General features: G+C 35.4%; 1 protein-coding gene across 1 annotated transcript in view; it reads left to right on the top strand.

Annotated features, from left to right (window-relative positions):
- The window catches only part of LOC103267277 (laminin subunit alpha-2), a 443,000-nt gene that overhangs the window by 226,676 nt on the left and 197,129 nt on the right, over positions 1–19,195 (top strand). The window contains exons 20-22 of the mRNA XM_008064880.1: positions 2,761–2,867; positions 9,241–9,421; positions 12,382–12,518. Of these exons, the coding sequence (XP_008063071.1) occupies positions 2,761–2,867; positions 9,241–9,421; positions 12,382–12,518 (425 nt within the window). The remainder of the gene's footprint in view (positions 1–2,760; positions 2,868–9,240; positions 9,422–12,381; positions 12,519–19,195) is intronic.

The following is a 19,195-nucleotide window of genomic DNA, read 5'->3' as shown; positions in this document are numbered from 1 at the left end:
CCACTGGAAATGTTGTCTATCATCATCTCTACCATAAACACCCGGTAGGACACTCCATTTCAACAAGAAATGTGTCTCTCTCATCAGGTTGAGAGCATGAGTGCTAGTTTTTTGTCATTCACAGATCATCACGTGTTGAGTCCAAAACAAATCAATCTCTGGACTGATCGACACCTATTCATATCATCCCGAAATTGATGATTGATTTTTTTAAAGCAAAATTTCCGATAGGCTTAGAGTGCCTTTAAACATGGTGGATTTTTGACATATGTATAAAACCATAGGGAGCTTACGAGATTCTTTCTTGCAATAAATCATCTAGAATGTGTATTTTCTATCTGTGTGACCCTGGGCAAGGGAAATTTGACCTCACTGAGACTCAGTTTCCCCGTCTACAAAAGGCTCATGAATTTTTTGTGGGGATTAAAATGTCTAGGACATAGAAGGTATTGGTGAGCTTTCCTGGGCTTGAAAGGAGCCATGGCTCCTTTAGTGGCAGTGCTTGTGTTAGTTTTCTGGGTGGTCCACTAACTGATTCCAGAGCTAGGTTGATCATTTGGTCACCTCGTTCCCTGTCTTCCAATAACTCCCTCCATAAAGTTGAGGTTATTGTTCCACTTAATTTATTATGGGAAATTAGGGAATCTCCTGCACAAACTCTTAAGAACACATAGCAAATGTCGGAAAAAAACATTTTGAACCTTCACCGATTGCTAATACTACTTGCCATGAGTGTAGACATGATTATGATTTTATTTTTTTTTTGAGTCTTAGTCTCATTCTATTGCCCAGACTGGAGTGCAGTGGTATGCTCATGGCTACCCCAGCGTCAACCTGTTGGGCTCAGGCGATCCTTCCACGTCAGCTTTCCAAGTAGCTGGAACTACAGGCATGTGCTACCATACCCAGCTAATTTTTTGATATATTGTAAACACGAGGTCTCACCAAGTTGCCCAGGCTGGTCTCAAACCCCTGGGCTCAAGCACTCTTCTTACTTCAGCCTCCTAAAGTGCTAGGATTATAGGTTTGCGCCACTGCACCTGGTCGAATATGATTTTTAATGCTCTTCAGTATATAATGACAAAAGTGCAAGAAACACATTTATTATCTATTTTTTATGATATTTGTGGATACAATAGCTCTTCTATGCTGCATAGTTGATAAGCCCTCAAGAAGAGAAAGTTCATAAAAAACATTTTAGTTGATTCTAGAACTGTTCACGAAAAAAATTTCCACTACAAAAAAAAATTTTCTTGCTAAATTTATGTATATTGTTTGTGTCAAACTTTTCTATTAAAATGCCACTGTGGCAACATTTAATATTGCTTTTGTTATTTTTAAGATAACATTAGTTATCATATTTATGACAAATTTAATTTTATAGTCCCCATTCTAAAAAAAAGTGATTTTGAAAATCTAAATAATTTGAGACTTTTCAAATATACGTACATAAGAAATGTTAATAAAGAAAAAGTATATGCATTCATATCCAAATGGCAATTAATATTAAAAAAATTTTTTAACTCTTTTTTTACACTCCAGCTATAGACTATTAGACTCTTATCAGTTTGTCAGTGACCTTCGCACTAAGTATCCAATTAGCACACACTGAAAGCAAACTTTGCTGGAACATAAATCAAGCTGTTTGTAGAGAAGTGGTAAAAGAAAGTGGAACCTAGAGCCAGGTAAACAGAATATTAGCACAGGCTGATAGAGTAGCTGTTTATAATGTAAGTTTTACTGAAAAGTATTCAGAAACATTGCACAAAACTTATCAAAATAGCCTAAATTCCCATATCATCTCCCCCTCACATTTTCATTCTGGTATCAATGCAATTATATGTACCATGAAAAATATACTCGTGGAGTACAGAGTACGAAATTAATTCTACTCTATTTGTAGAAAAGCCACTTAAGTTTTAGATTGGTTTATTATATATTTCAGAATAACATCAGACAACTTCATAGCAAAGTAAAAAAGTCTTAAACCAATTTTTTAATCTTTGGAGATCATGTACAAATTGCAAAATAAAAGTTATGTTAAAATATTATAATGCTATATCTCTAACACTTGAAACAATATTTTTATTATCTTATATACTTTTCTAATCTTATAGTATATGTTTATTTCACTTCAAGCTCATTTTTTAAACTTAACGCAAAAGCTGGCACATAATAAATAATCATTACATTGAAAAAATTAAATAAATGTTGCTTGATTCATAGTGACATGAATATTAAGCCACAGGTGCTATTAATTTTCTTAATTTCTCAAAATTGTTTTAGCCTGGGAGTCAGCATGCATTGCTTACAATGGGATTACAATATTTTTAATGTTTCCCCCAAAGTCCTTAAGAAGTGAAATAGCTTGGCACCTAGAGTCTGGGAACTCCATGTTCCAGTCAGGTTCTGGACTCTTCTATATGAACTACTAAGCGTGTGGCCGTGGATGCGTTATGACCTCTTTGAATTTCACTGTCTCCACTCTCAAGATTGGAATGATAACAATGACATTAATATTTTAATAGCACATGACGGGCCAAGCACTGTGTTAAAGCCTTATGCGAATGACCTCTACAGCTTGTAGAGTTGTTACAGGGATCAATGACAGAATGCTTACCAGAGCACCTAACAAATCAGAAAGCATTCTACTGCTGAACTTAAGTGTCTCGTGTTGCCTTGTGGGGTGTGTTACTATTTAACAAGCCTATAAAGACTATTAGAAAGTGCTCTGGCCACAGATCTCTCTTCTCTTTGCAGCCTGTCGCTGTAATGCCAATGGCTCCTTCTCTGAGATTTGCCACCCTCGAACTGGTCAGTGTGAATGCAAAGCCAATGTGCAGGGACACCGCTGTGACCAATGCAAGGTGAGGCGTCGGAACCGACCCATGAATTGCTTCCTCCTTCGAAACTGTCGCTGGCTGTCAATGACATGTTTTGTGTACCTTTGCATCTTGAAAAAAGGGTTCAAGATGATCTAATTCTGCAGTTAAAATTACTGTGGCCATTGAAATGATTTCTCACACGAGAGTAAAATTCACTATACATTAGTATTTGACCTTCGATCTACATTTCTTTGGCAGTGAGTTTGTGTAATATTTTGCTGTAATTCAGATATTTATGAAACAAATGCCATGCAAAATCAATCTTAATCTACGGAGAGTAAAATACTCTTTACTCTGCCTTTATGTTTTTTGGCAGAATAAAATGTCACTCCCTCTGCACCTTCTTTCAGTTGCATCCTTTAAAAGCTAGTTCCTGTGAGCACTCAGCAAGTTTTCTGTCGGGAAGTTAATGAAGGTATTTTTTTAGATGCGTCGTTTTTGCTCAAATGAAATATTCAATTGAAATACAGTGGATTGCTCTCAGTCCCTGAACATATTGATTGCCCTGCCTTTGGGAAGGCGACCACCTTAAGATTCCTCCATGAGAGCCCATGGATTTGCTCTGGCTCTTTCACATAAATACGTTTTATTCGTGATCAAGCCTGTTAAACAGAGGCAAGCATTTCTCAGATGTCAAACTGGCCTTTCCCATACGCAGCTGAAAATATCATCGGCTTCTATCTCTTGAATAATATCATGTGCTCTTGTGTTGTTTTTCTTTTATTTTTCTGCTGACTTTTCAAGCCTGCCATGTGGTGGGACCCCGAGAAGCAATTCTGTGTACCCTGCGACTGCGATCCTGTAGGTTCTGTGTCACCGCAGTGTGACCTGACGGGAAGATGTGTCTGTAAATCGGGCTTCGTAGGGAAGCAGTGCAACCTCGGCAGGCAGGTGCACGGACGGGAGGAGCAGCCGCGAACAGCACAGCGGGTGCTGGGGTCGCCCCACCTGTGGGGTGTCAGCAGCTCCAGTGGGTGCCCTCGGGGAGCCTTTCGGGCCCCAGCTCCGGTAATCCCAGAGGCCCTGCATGGCTCATGCCTCCGCATGCTGTTTTCTGTGTGCTGGGCTGGAGTTCCCTGGTGGCTTTTTACCAAATAACGGTTGCTAAGTGTGCAAGTTGCAAATGCCAAAACTAAACAATTCCAGATTGAGCCCTTGCTTTAAAAAAATAATTATCCAGGCAACCCCCTCAGGGCCCCTCCTGCTCTGGGAGCTTTTCTATCCTCTCAATAAATCCTACCTTCTAAAAAAAAAAAACGTATCCATGTGCTTAAAAAGCATATTGGGCCGGGCGTGGTGGCTCAAGCCTGTAATCCCAGGACTTTGGGAGGCGGAGGCGAGAGGATTGCCTGAGCTCAGGAGTTCAAGACTAGCCTGAGCAACATGGAGAGACCTCGTCTCTACAATAAATAAAAAAAATTAGCCGGGCATGGTGACACATGCCTGTGGTTCTAACTCCTTGGAAGGCTGAGACGGAAGGATTCCCTGAGCCCAGCAGCTGGAGGCTGCGGTGGCCATGAGCATGCCACTATACTCCAGCCTGGGTGACAGAGTGAGACTCCGACTCAAAAAAAAAACACTCCAAAAAAGTATATTCAAAGTCATAGGTTTATAGAGTTTCAATTAAACATGGATATGGAGAAATCAATTAAAAATCTATTTGTGAGCACCTATAATCTTAGAAATGGAAATGACCTGAGGCATCATTTGGAGAAAAACTCACTTTTATGAATGAAAAAGGGAAATCTAGCAAAGAAAGTGACTTGCCCAAATAAATCCAGCCCACATCTCTGTTAATTTCCATGTCAGTTGTGCTAATGTGAACAACAAACACAAGAACCCACATTTTCTCACATTATAAATGGGCAACATACACATAGGGTGGGAAAATGTTTTTGATTGCAAAACTATGGTCCCGTCTATTACAAGACAAAACAAAACAAATGCTTGGGAACAATGAAAGTGGGGAGGGAATAAGAGATGCCAGACTGACTTGCAAAATAGCAAGAGACAAGACTTGCCAGTGTAGATACAAAGTCAATTGGGAGTTGAGGGTTAGACATAGAAGAAGAAGTGAGTGAAATTACAAGTAAAGGAGAAGAAATGGAAAAAAAAAATCATGATCTTATTTCTTGGCGCATTATTGCACATGATAAGAAAATGAGTTCTGTTATCAGACTGCCTTAGATCAAATCCCAGCCTCACCTCGTCCTAGCTTTAAATTTCTGAATCTTTCTGTAATTCAGCTTCTTTATCTATAGTGGGAACCACCTGAGAGGGTCTGTGTCTGCTGGGATCCTCCCAGAAACAAATGCCAAGAGATTTTCTGGGCAAAAGGCCAATAAAGGATGAAGAGGGAGAGAGCATAGCCTTCCACTGCGATGAGGTTCAGACTCCTGGGAAAAAGGAGAGAGAAGGCGAGATTGAGTAGGAAAAGCTTCGTTTGGTGCATTTTGCCAAAATTCCAAATTCTTGGCCAACCAATGGGAAGTACCCAAATTTTGCCCATTAGAGACATCCTGAATTGGGCAAGAAGGTTCTGGTAGCTTACTGTAATCAGCTATTGACTAGGAGAAGCAAGGCCTTGTGTGAGCTCCCCTTAAGCCTGTTCATACTCCTTGCTATAAGAGAATATCATTGACTGGGTGGCTTATAAACAAAAGAAATGTATTTCTCACAGTTCTAGAGACTGGGAAGTCCAAGATCCAAGTGCTGGCAGATTCTCTGTCCGGCAAAGGCCTGCTTTTTTGTACCACCATCTTCCCACAGGAACTTACCATGGAAGAGTGACATCTCTTGGGAGTCTTTTACAAGGGCACTAACTCCACTCATGAAGGCTCCAGTCTTTCAGACTAATCACCTTTCAAAGGTCCACCTCCTTTCTCCACTATCACCTTGGGGGTTAGAATTTCAGCATAAGAATTTGAGGGAGACAGAAACATCCAGTCCATGGCAAAGCCCCTCTGGTGGTTCCAACAGACTGGAAGCTGGAGGTTGTCAGACATCAGCAGTCAGCACTGCAGGTTCTCTTGCAGGTAAATCTGATAAGGCACCTCCAAGTTGTCTCAGATAGCAGTGAGACCAATGCATTAGCCATGAATATGGAGAGTTGTTAGCAGATGTTAGGTATTAGTACTATCATGTTTGCTATCGTGGTTGATAAAGATATCTTTAAAGTAAATTATGTGTTTCAAAACAAATGGAAAAAAATTTTAGATACGAGAAAGAAATGGTAACCAATCAAGCAATCTCTAAAATATAGATTTAGCAGAAAATCGTCACTCACCCATGCCATTTCCTACATATCTTACAGTCCTGTTGTATGAAGCAGTGTTTCGTCCTGAGACAAAAACTGAGGTCATACGTGAGAGAGTTAAGAACTCAGACTCTGAAGCCAGAAGAGCTAATTTGGAATCTTGACCCCACAATTGGCTGGTTGTGAGGCAACCTACGTAAACTTTCTGTGCCTCAGTTTCTTGATTCTCTAAAAAAGAGATGAGAATAACAACTGTCTGCCAGGACTGTCCTGAAGAGTAAATTAATTTATACTTGTAAAAGGTCTTAAAACTGTGCTTGGCACAAAGAAAGCACAATATGTAAGTGCTAGTTTTTATTATTACCACGAAAGAGAAGAATTTGTGGGAGCCCATCCAACTTCTCACTGGGCAGGAAAAGCACTCTCTCCTTTATTTATTTACCTCAGTAATCTCATTTACTGACTAGGAATGTTTGTTTCATAAGGTTATTTACTAGTGGAGTTTTCCTTAGCCTTTGAAATAAATTTTTGAGCATTAAATTTATTAACATTTTGTTACTGAAATTTGGTAGAAACTTACTTTGCTGTAATTTAACCTTCGAAACTACATTATGTACATGTTTGAAAAATGTGACAGAGGCATTTATTCTTATCTATTTCCTTATATAATCAACTTTGGAGTTTTTTTTTCATTTTTTATTTTAAAAGTGTGGGGTACAATTCAGGGTTAGGTATACAAAAGTTCATTATGCAGGTACTCTTGTTGATGAAGTGTGTTCCCCTCACCCCCCAGCAGATTCCCACTACTGCCAATAACTTTGGAGTTTTAAGATATAATAACTATTATTTAGGATTTCGTCGATATTTGGTTTATTTACCCATTAAGGGGTGTGTGTTTTTGTATGGATAGACAGGTACATAGCTAGATATATAGCTAGACAGGGTGAAGAAAATTTCAGAAATAAAGATGAATACAAAGTACTACTTTGTATATATTATACTTTGTATATATTATACTTTGTATATATTTGTATATATTATGTTCTAGTCTTTTTTCTGTATATTTATGTTTCTACTTGTGGGCTTCTGGGTGGTATGGACGTCATTATAGATATTTCATTGGAACCATAGTGCTTATGTAATTTTTGTATTCTACTTTTTAAAACATTAATTTAATGCTATATCCTAAGCATATTTATATCATAAAAACTGCTTCAAACAAAGAACTGCGTACCACATGTTCTCACTCATAAGCGGACCCTGAACATTTACCATAATACAATGAGAAAGGGATTGGCAGTAGTGGGACACCACTGGGGTGGGGGAGAGGCACATAACATCAATAAGCGTACCTGATCTCAAACCAGGTGAAGTGGGGAAAAAAAGGAGGCCCAAACTCTACCTGTATGATGATCACTTGTATACCTAAATCTAAATTGTACCCCGTATCTTTAAAAGTCAAACACCAATAAAATAAAAAAACTAAAAAATGAAAAGAAAAAGCTGCTTCAAAACAGTATTTCAATTATTGCATATCATTTCATAGCATGAATATATTATAATTTAATTTATTAAACTCTCTAACTGAATATGTCTCTAACTCTCTAGTTACTGTGATAAATAATATTGTAATGGGAATACATTTGCTTTAACCATTGTCTCAATTTATGATGATTTATCTAGGCCAAGTCTCTAGAATTCTATAGTAAATTTCCTTTTATGGGTAAAAATACTTTATGTTTTAGTTTTTATTTATATAGACGAATTTAATTTCAAAATCATGTCATTTGTTGGAACTGCTATCCACTGTCTTCTTTAATCGTAAAATGAAATCTGAATTATAACTAGAATAAAATAAATTAAGCAGTAAATATAAAGATTAAAATGATTTTCAAACTCAATCAACCCATTTTACATTTAAAAAATAAAACTCCTCTTAGCCACCGTCATTTTAAAAGTCTAATTTTCAGTGTGATTTTATTTTCTAGAACTTTTTTTTAAGACTGCTAACAGTAATAGCTAAAATATATAATGAGGCTTATTCATTTCTCTTTGGGTGGCTCGCATTAAGTAGCAAGATTTATTTTTACCAAGAAGCAATTATTAAGACTAATTTTCCAAAATAAGAATTATTTTTACAAAGAAGCAATTACTGAGGCTAATTTTCCAGATTAAAATATCATAATAATGTGACACACTTTATATTTAAAAAACAATACTGAAGTACTTTACGTAGGATAGAGCTTTTCATTTTTTTACTAGGAGTGTTTTTTTTTTTAACTCTATCAGCATTTTCTAATATAGTCAGTCTAGGCCTGATAACATGCATTTCAAGAAAGTCTGCCAAAGCTAATAATGCAAATTTGATGATAGAAGATGATTTGTTATAAATGGATAATGGATATGCATGTAAATAACTCAGAGAATGAACGTTTCCTTTTACTTACCTAATCTGGTGCTTTAATATGTGTTCTCTCAAATCAGTTTTGATTGCTAGAATGAAACTCAAGAAACTAGATATCTATCAGGCCAATTATTTGGTCAGTGTAGGCATAACCTACAAATTATATTTATAATAGGAGCACTAATGTGATGATTTAAATTATTTAAGGATATGTGACAAAAATTAGGTCAAAAAGATTATTTTAACTTTAAACTGTTGGTCAATAATGTTGAAAGCATGTTGACCAAGTAGAAGGAATTCATAAGATCTGAAAACAATCAACTCAGATTATTAAGAATTGAGCAGCTAAAATCTTAAATTAAAACTAGAAAGGTCACCCATATTTTATTTCAACATTGCTATTAAAACCTTGGGAAGTGTCAGGAAAGCTGGTGGAAATATAACAGACAGAAAAGATAGTGCTTCTTTCTGTCATTAATTTTGATAAAACTTCAGAATAATTAAACTTTTCTCTTTGAATATTGTAGAAACAGTCCATTTGATAAAACGACAACCCAATTGTCATCATATCAGTGAAGAACCCTGGGAACCCATAGGTTATGCTTGTCCCACCTGAACTCTTGGAACTGTGCATCTTGTTTCACTGTGAGTTCCTTGATTTGAATTTAATTTTTCTCTTTCCTTTTCTATACCAGCCTGAAACCTTTGGCCTGCAATCGGGAAGGGGCTGTGTTCCCTGCAATTGCAATTCTTTTGGGTCTAAATCTTTTGACTGTGAAGAGAGTGGGCAATGTTGGTGCCAGCCTGGAGTCACAGGGAAGAAATGTGACCGCTGTGGCCACGGTTATTTCAATTTCCAAGAAGGAGGCTGCACAGGTCTGTAAATAAGACTCTTCAGTCCTGCATATTCATCCTCTAGCTTGGTGTCTTGGCTTCTGTGATGGTTTGTTCTGTTAAAGGAAATGCACATTGACAACAAATTTATGATACAAAATACTTAGCCTCATAAGTAATGTACATTTATTTTGCATTATTTAACAAATGAAATAGCATTGAAGTTTGAAATGCTGCCCTACAAATAACTCTGCTTGCCAGTACTCGAGAAAAAAATCAACAGATGCCAATGTGGTTGTGTTCCTCCCAGTCTGTGACCTCCATTCAGCCAGTCAGTCACTCAGTGACTGCTGCAGCTTGAAAGTCAAACGTTCAATTTTCCTAGTGCCAATGTTATCTTAGTTTAAGCTCTGCTTCCAAGCCAATGCATTTCAACTTTTCTTTTTCCGATTGCAGAATTGGTAGAAGAATCAGGAAGTTAATTTTTTTTTTCTGGCACAAAAAATATGTTTTCACCTACTTTCAGCTGCTTTGAAAACTGTGAGGTTCTGAAAGGGAAACAGGTTGGCCCTAGGTATTCGGTTCATGAGAAAATGCAGGCAAGGTTTCTAACCACAATTCTCTTGAGTAGTGTTCTCATATATCCAGCCACAACCTTCACACAAATCGTGAAATAAAATGCCACTTAGTACCCCACAGATGAAAATACGATCAAACATTAGCCTCAATTTTTATGCCACTAATTTAGAATTGATATTTATTTCGACAGTCACTAGGTTGCATATTACCTTTGCTTACTAAACTCATTAATTCAACAATCTTGATAATGCGCCTATTTTCTCAGCCCATGGTTAGATTTTAAAACATTATTGTTCGCTATTGCAGCACATTTATGTGAGAAGCAGTAGGAATAAAATTTAAGACTATTTAAGGAACCAACATCTTTCAGACATTCTCCAGCACTTTAGATATATGGTTTTTACCATAAATTAAGTAATTCTAAATATTATAATTGTAGAACCTCTAAGAAGCTGTATGTCTCTAAGCCACTATCTGGATACTAAAAAATTATAAAGCTGCACTTTAAAATACACTGTTCTTTAAATCCAGCTCACAACCATTTTTTCTTAATATGAATTAATTTGATGGTGCTATACATTTCAATATATCTACCAACATAAATTATACATGAGACTAAGAATATTATTTAAAATTATGGAACGGTGATAGCATTTTAAAAATGCAGACCTAGTAACATTCTAACCTAGAGGCACAGAATAGGAAAAAAAACACAAAAGAGGCAGGGTAACATTATGGTAGAGTACCAAACAGCCTGGATTTTTCTAGTGGTTCCATCAGTAACTAGTTTTGCGACCTCGACTGAGTGATTTGGCCTTGCTTTCCCTCTGCAAAATTTATCTTTTAAATTAAGATAATGATAGTATCTACCTCATGGGGTTTTTGTAACAATTAGTTGAGTTAATGGCTATAAAATATTTAGAGTAATGTTTGGCACATAAGTGCTATGTAAGTGTTTATCATTGTTATTATTATCTTTATTGGCATTATTAATTGTGGTACATATTGTGCTTTGGCAGAGGAAACTAGCTAATTACTTAGGTCTTTTTCCTATTTAGTGCTAACAATTCCACTGAAGAACTTCTTAGAAAATTATGATTTGCAAGTAAATGATATGAACTGTCCCAAGACGTTCTTAGTACATAAATTTGAACATAATGTTAACTATTTTTCTTCTTAATGAATGGCATACATAAAATAAATCCTTTGGCTTAAAATTAGCAACAACAATAATAATAACAAAAACAACAGCTAACATTTATTTAGTGTTTACTCTATGTTAAGTATTGTGCTAAACATTTTTCACAGCTGGTATGGAATGCTGTGAGCAATAATTGTGGTCTCATAAAAAGTGACTTAATCAAATATCCTAAATGCATTCTGTTAAAATGATTTAATCATTATATAACCAATTAAAAGTTTCTCATAATATTAGTCTTCCATTTGAATTGAAGTATTTGGTGTTTCTTTTCTCACTTTGATTTATTTGATATGAAATTTTGCAGTAAAATATATTCACAGTAGTTAGCTCAACCATCACGATGTAACATACATTTCCTTCACCAGGCCATGTTTCCTACCTCTGGCCCTCACCCCACCTTGGGGAGGTGAATCTCCTCTTTCTCTCTCTTTCTAATTTACTTTCCAAATAAACTATATTTTCTAATCTAAAAAAACCAAAAACAAAAAACAAAAAAAACTTAGATGTCTTGTCTTGGATGGCTCTGAAGATCTCAAATCTTATTTTTGCATTCTTTGAAAAAGTGCAAAAGGTGGATAATTTTGCACTCTTTGTATGTTGCATAATAGCAAATAAAATGAAAAATCTACAGAAAAAAATCAGGCGGTAAATAAAAAGTACCCATATATAGACAACATCTATAATTCAGCTCTTTTAAGTATTTTTTAAACTGGAGTATCCTGATATGTGCCATTTACATCTGTATATATGGTGTGCTGAATTTAAGCGCTTATTAAGCTTTTTTTTTTTTTTTACTGAAAATCAGGGAAATCAACAAGAAGGAAAAATTACTTTACAGAATAAACAATTATTAATAACCTTAAAATACATATACAAACAAAATTGTAAACCTTATAGTACCTGGATAGAAGGTATTACATTTAGCATGGAATCTGATAATATCAGTTCTTTCCTTCCTTAAACTTAATAGGAAAGCTACAAATGCTTTAACTTTTGAAATCATTGAGTGAAATCCATCATATATTTATTGAATAATTCCTCTCTAAAATGCATTGTACTCTGATATAAAAGATGAATGAAGTGCGTTTTTTACTTCAAGGATCCTTAAATATAGTATAGAAAAGAAAACTAGGCAAATTAATGCAATATAAAGCTCGACACTTCATATCAAATGTTGACTGTATTCTTCCCCTCCTTTGTCTTTCCTCCTTCACCTGTGAAGCTTGTGACTGTTCCCATCTGGGTAATAACTGTGATCCTAAGACTGGCCGATGCATTTGCCCTCCCAATACCACTGGGGAGAAATGTTCTAAGTGTGCACCCAAAACCTGGGGCCACAGCATCATCACTGGTTGTAAGGTGAGTAAACCACCTCTTCATCTGATAAATTTTTGTACAGATTTTTGTTTAGGTAAAAAGCTTTATAATTGGGCATTTTGAAATCCAACATTGTATCACAAAACATTGTAGAACTGTCACTATAGTGTAATTGCAGATATGGATCCGTATCTTATATTTTACTTGTGGGCAAGATAATGAAGTAAATACACATGAATGCTGTGAAATCCATAATACCCACAAAAAAGGGAGGGACAAAAATTGTATAATAAAATCAGGAAACAGCTATAACCTTATACTTAGCCACAGTGAAATATATCTGCAAAGTACAAGGAAATAAGGAGCTAATTCAGGAAATTTTCCAAAAATCTGTAGGAATTGCCACCAAATTATAATGAGGCTTTAGTTTTCAGGAAGTAGTTGAAAGGATTCTGAAGAATCATATTAACAACATTTAACTTCAGAAAAATCTTTTTTTTTTCCTTCAAAGTGGCATGGTTTAGAGAAATCTATTCAACATCAGCAGGGAAGGTAATAATTTACAAGGTTGTTGAAGAAAGAGTAATGAGAGATTCCAGAATCCTGGACCTAGTCCATGAGCCTCCATGAGGATATAAGAGACAGGCCATGATATAGAACTCAAGCTGATATGGTTTGGAGAACTCATAGATTTGAGGAATAAAAAAAGAGAAGGTTTAAGGATGACTCCCAGATTTTGTTTTACAACAGATTAGATGATGATAGGCTCCATTTACTACTATCAGGATTAGAGCAGGGGTCCCCAACCTTTCTGGCATCAGAGACCAGTTTCCTGAAAGACAATTTTTCCACAGACCAGGGCTGGGAGGAAGGTTTTGGAATGACTCAAGTGTATAATGTTTATTGTACACTTTATTTCTGTTATTATTACATTGTAATATATAATGAAATAATGATAAAACTCACCATTTAAAAAAAAGATGCAGACAGAAGTGAAAAATTAAAAAATGGGCAGGCCATGCATGGACTAGAATAAGTGTCGGATTCTGACTTAAAGCCTGCCATCCGATGCAGCTATACAATTGAAGTACACCACTCACTTGCCACTCGCTGATCGGGTTTTGATATGAGTCTGCAAGTGACTGATTTATTACTGTCTCTGTGCAGTCAAACCTCGCTGTTAATGTTCATCTGTATTTGCAGCCGCTCCCCATTGCTAGCATCACCGCCTCAGCTCCACCTCAGATCATCAGGCATTAGATTCTCATAAAGAGCATGCAACCTAGATCCCTCACGTGAACAGTTCACGATAGGGTTCGTGCTCCTATGAGAATCTAAAGCTGCCGCTGATCTGATGGGAGGTGGAGCTCAGGCGGTGATGCCAGCAATGGGGTGCAGTTGTATATACAGACAAAGCTCTGTTTGCTGGCCGCTCACCTCCTGCTGTGTGGCTTGGTTCCTAACAGGTCCAAACTAGTATCTGTCCATGGCCTGGGGTTCGGGGACCCTTGGATTAGAGGAGAAGGAGCAAGTTCAGGCAAAAAAGATTTTGACCTTAGCTTTTTTAGCAGCTTTTTGTGAGGTATTAATAACATAAAATGAAGTCACTCATTAAATTAGTGGGTTTTAACCAAGATTACAGCTGTGTAAATTCCCCTTTCACCCCTTTGCAGTCAACTCCCTCCATCCCTCCATGCAAAAACTGTTTTGCCTTCTAGCACTGTAATTTTGCCATTTCTGCAACTTCACATGAATAGAATCATACTCTATCATTGTATTGGAGTTTTTGTCTGTTTATTTTTTTTGACTTCCTTGACCTAGTGTTATGCTTTTGTGATGTATCCACATCGCTGCATTTATCAGCAATTTGTTCTTTTAAATTGCTTAATAATATTCTATTGTATGATATACTATGACTTTACCTATTTACCGTTCGATAGGCATTTGGGTCATTTACAAGTTGGGGCTTTTATGAATAATTTTGATATAGACATTAGTGTACAGGAAGTCAAAAGCAAATTTAGAGATATATATTTTCATTTCTCTTCACAAGAACACTTCATATCTTTGCCAATGCTTGTGATTTTAACTCTTTTTAATTTTAAGCACTTGGTTGAGTGTATATTCATATATTTTGCATTTCTGTAATGCCTAATGATGTTGAGAATCATTTTATTCATTTATTTGGCATTCATATGCCTTCTTTTACCCATTTTTACTTTGCATTGTTTGTTTTCTTAGTTGTAAGAGTTCCTTATATATTCTGGGTACAAATTATTTAATATATGTATGTTTTGTAACTATATTTCTCTCAGAATGTACCTGGCTTTTCACTTAGTACCTTCATCTAATTTTCATAAGCACTCATTTTTTAATCTCTTTCTTTGATGGTTCATACCTTGTATATTCTAACAAAGAAATATATATTTGCCTAAGTCAGAATCCAAAGATTCCTCTCCTGTGATTTTTTTTTTCAAAAAGTTTTACAGTTTTAGCTCTTGGATTTAAATTCATGTTCCATTTTGAATATTAATTTTTGTATATGGTGTGAGGTAATGGTCAAAGTCCACTTTTTATAAATATCCAATTTTTTGAATACCACTTGTCGAAAAGATCATCCATTTTCTCATTGAATTTCTTTAGTTCCTTTGTCAAAATTAGTTGAATTTCTCTAGCTCCTTTGTCAAAATAATATATATGCTTATGCATTTCTGGACTCTTTATACTGTTTCATTGATCTATATATATGTCCTTATGCTGTTGCCGTATTGTCTTGATTACTGTTGATTCCTAGCAAAACAAAACATCAGATATTGTAAATTCTCCATCTTCATTTTTCATTTCCAATACCTTTGGGATATTTTAGATCCTATAGTTTTTCATATTAATTTTTAATTCAACTTGTTAATTTCTTTACCCAAAAGTCCACTAGTATTTGATTGGGATTATATTTCATCTATAGACCAATTTGGAAAAATTCACATCTTAAGAATTTTGTATCTCCCATTGTATAAACATGACATAACGTTGCATCTGTTTAAGTTTTTATAATTTTTCCCGGCCATCTTTTTTAGTTTTGGGTATGCAGCCCTTACATATATACTGTTAAATTTATTAGTGCTTCATATATTTGATGCAAAGGTAGATGCCACCTTTCTTTTTCCATTTCTAACTGTTTGTTGCTAGAATAAAAAAATATGAGCTGAGCACAGTGGATCACACCTGTAATCCCAGCATTTTAGGAGTTGGGGGCAAGAGGACTGCATGAGCCCAGAGGTTTGAGACCGTCCTGGACTACTTGGCCAGACCGCGTCTCTACAATAGATTAAAAAAATTAGTCAGGCATGGTGGTGCACACTTATAGTTTTTTCTTGTAGTAGTTCCAGCTACTTTGAAGGTTGAGGTAGAAGGATATCCTGAGTCCAGCACTTCAGCCTGGGTGACAGAGCGAGACTTCAATTCAAAATATATCTATACCTATATCTGCATTTATATCTATACCTATAGCTATATATATATCTATATAATGATATAGGTAGTTATATAATTATTTTTATACCTTACCCTTCTGTACTATAACCTTGTTAAATGTATTAGTTCTAGCGGCTTTTGGTAACTTCATTAAGATTTCCTATGTAGTTAATTATGTCATCTGCAAATAAAGTTTTACTTCTTCCTTTTTTAATCTGTGTAACTTTAATTTCATTTTCTTGTCCTATTGCAGTAAAATATTGACTAGAAGTGATATAAGCAAACATCCTTACCTTATTTTTCATACTCAGTGGAATGCATTCAGTTCTTTATAGTAGAGAATGGGTATTTTACCTACAGATGCCCTTTATTGGTTTGAGGATGTGCCCTCATATTCCCAGGTTGCTAAGAGCTTTTATCAAGAATGTGTTTTTTCAATGCCTTTCTTGCATCTATTAAGAAGATCATAGATATTTTTAAAACTGTCAGTATGGTGAGTCATATTGATTGACTTTCAAATATTGATCCAACCTTTCAATCTTCAGATAAACACTACTTGGTCATGGGGGATTATTCTCTTTAAATTTTGTTGGATCCCATTTGCTAGCCTTTTGTTAATAATTTGGGGTCTATGTTCAAGGAATATTGGTATGGGTTTCATTTTTTTCTTGTAGTGTTGTTGTCTGATGGTAGTCTTGGAATACTGCTAGCCTCATGAAATGGATTAGGAAGTATTTCCTCCTCATACATTTCTAAAAGCATTTGCACAATAACCTTATCAACAAGGGTACCTGCATAATGAACATTTGTATGCCTAACCCTGAATTGTACCTCACATCTTTAAAATAAAAAAAATTAAAATAAAAAGAGAAGGCAAAAAAACCCCAGCAACAGAAACAAACAAAAAAACCAACAAAAAAGAAAACAGTAATACTTTGGAGGAAACCAAAAGTTGATTTTTCTGAAAGGATCAATAAAGTTGATAATATTCCATAAAGATTGTTCAGAAAAAAGAGAAAAGAAAAAATAATCAAAATTATACATAAAAGAAGGGTCACCACTATAGATCATATAGACACTAAAATATTAATATGGCAACGATGTAAATAATTTTTATCAATACTTTTAACAATTTGTATGAAATATACATTCTTTCCTTTGGCTTCTTTGATATATAATTTTCTCTTGTGTTCCAAGTTTATTGCAGTAAAAGTTTATATCATTGATTTATGATCTTTCTTCTTGACTAATGTAAGCATCTCATGTTATAAATTTACTTCCAGAGACTACTTTAGTGGCACCTTTCAAAATATAGACATATTTTAATATGTTATGTTTCAATTTTCATTCAGTTTAATATATTCTTTAATTTATTTCTGAGTCATTGATTATTTAGAGGCGTGATGCTTAATTTCCAAATATTTCAGAGTTTTCAAGATATCTTTCTTTTATTGGCATCTGTATTTGTCCTAAAGACATAATTCGTTTTATTTAAGACCTTTGGAAATGTATTGAGATCTGTTTGATATCCAGAAGAGTGCCCACTTTGATTATTATTTCATGGGCACTTGAAAATAATGTGTATTCTGGAGTTTGGGGATAAATTATTATCTAAAGATTAATTTTTTTGTATCTAGCTGTTCTTTAAATTACTAGGAGTGTTGCTGAAATTTTGACTTGTCTGTTTCTTCTTTCTTTCTCTTGGGTTTTATTTATGTATCTAAAGCAATACTATTTAGGTACATGCACATCTTTTTGGTTGGTGTTTGTGTGATATATATTTTTCAACACTATCATTTATTCCTATTGAAATATTTGTTGTTCATTCATTCTTGATACTCTGACCTTTTCATTGCAGTATGTAAATTATTTACCTTTAAAGTAAATATTGGTAAAATTGGATTAAGTCTGTATTTTGCTACTTGCTTTTGCTTGCCCTGTCTGCTCTTGCCTTCTTTTTTATTTTCCTGCCTTCTTTTTGGATTGAATAATTTTTATAATAACATCTCTACACTTTTTGATTATTATATATACTTATGTGCTTTATATCTTGGATGTATGTCTGGGGACATGCATCTTTAACTTTCCAGAATGTACTTAAAATAGTATACGACTTTGCATTTAGCACAAGAACCTTAAACAGTAACATTCCAACTCCCTTTCCTATCCTTTGTGCTATTGTTGTCATATATTTTACATCTATATATTACATATCTCACAATATAATCTTGTGATTTTGATCTAAATAGTCAAGTATCTTTTTTTTAATCAATATTTTTTATTATGGTTTTGTGGGGTACAGCTAAGGGTTAGGTGTACAATTACATTTCATTCAGGCACCCTGTTGATAAGAGGTGTTTCCCCATCCCCAGACAGATATTTGCTACTGTTAATCCCATCCCCGCCCCATAGTTTCCCAGTACCGTCAGTCATTTTCTTATAGTATTACATTGGATGTTCAAGGTCCATTATATAAGTGAGAGCATGTGATACTCGGATCTTTTGTTTCTGTGAGAGGTCACTCAGTATTATAGACTCTAGTTCCATCCAGGTTGCAGCGAAATTCATGATTTTGTTCTTTTTTATGGCTGCGTAGTATTCCATCGTGTATATGTACCACATTTTTTTAATCCAGTCCTCTTTTGATGGGCAGCATGGTAGTTTCCAGGTTCTTGCTATTGTGAACAATGCTGCGATAAACATACATGTGCAGGTATCTTTTTTATAGAGTGATTTGAGTTCTTCAGGGTATATTCCCAGTAGGGGGATTGCAGGGTCTTATGGGGAGGTTGATATTTAGAGCTTTTAGGAATCGCCACTGCTTTCCACAGCAGGTTGCACTAGTTTGCACTCCCACCAACAGCGTAGAAGTGTTCCTTTTTCTCCACACCCTCTCCAGCAGCTGTTATTTTTTGAGTTGTTGATAATTGCCATTCTGACTGGAGTTAGGTGGTATCTCAGTGTGGTTTTGATTTGCATCTCCCTGATGCTTAGTGAGGTTGAACATTTCTTCATGTGTTTGTGGGCTGCTTGGATGTCTTCTTTTGTGAAGTGTCTGTTCATATCTTTTGCCCATTTGATAATGGGGTTGTTTGTTTTTTTCTTTTCAGCACGTTTTAGTTCCTTGTAGATCCAGGATGTTAAGCCTTTGTCAGACCTGGTGTTGGCGAATATTTTTTCCCAGTCTGTAGGCTGTCTCCCTGCTCTCTTGATGGTTTCTCTGACCTTGCAGAAGCTTGTCAGTTTAA

Source organism: Carlito syrichta, unplaced genomic scaffold, assembly GCF_000164805.1.
Source record: "Carlito syrichta isolate Samal-C Ts95f unplaced genomic scaffold, Tarsius_syrichta-2.0.1 Scaffold308095, whole genome shotgun sequence".
In the NCBI taxonomy this organism is placed as follows: Eukaryota; Metazoa; Chordata; class Mammalia; order Primates; family Tarsiidae; genus Carlito; species Carlito syrichta.
This window is presented reverse-complemented; position numbering and strand designations above follow the sequence as displayed.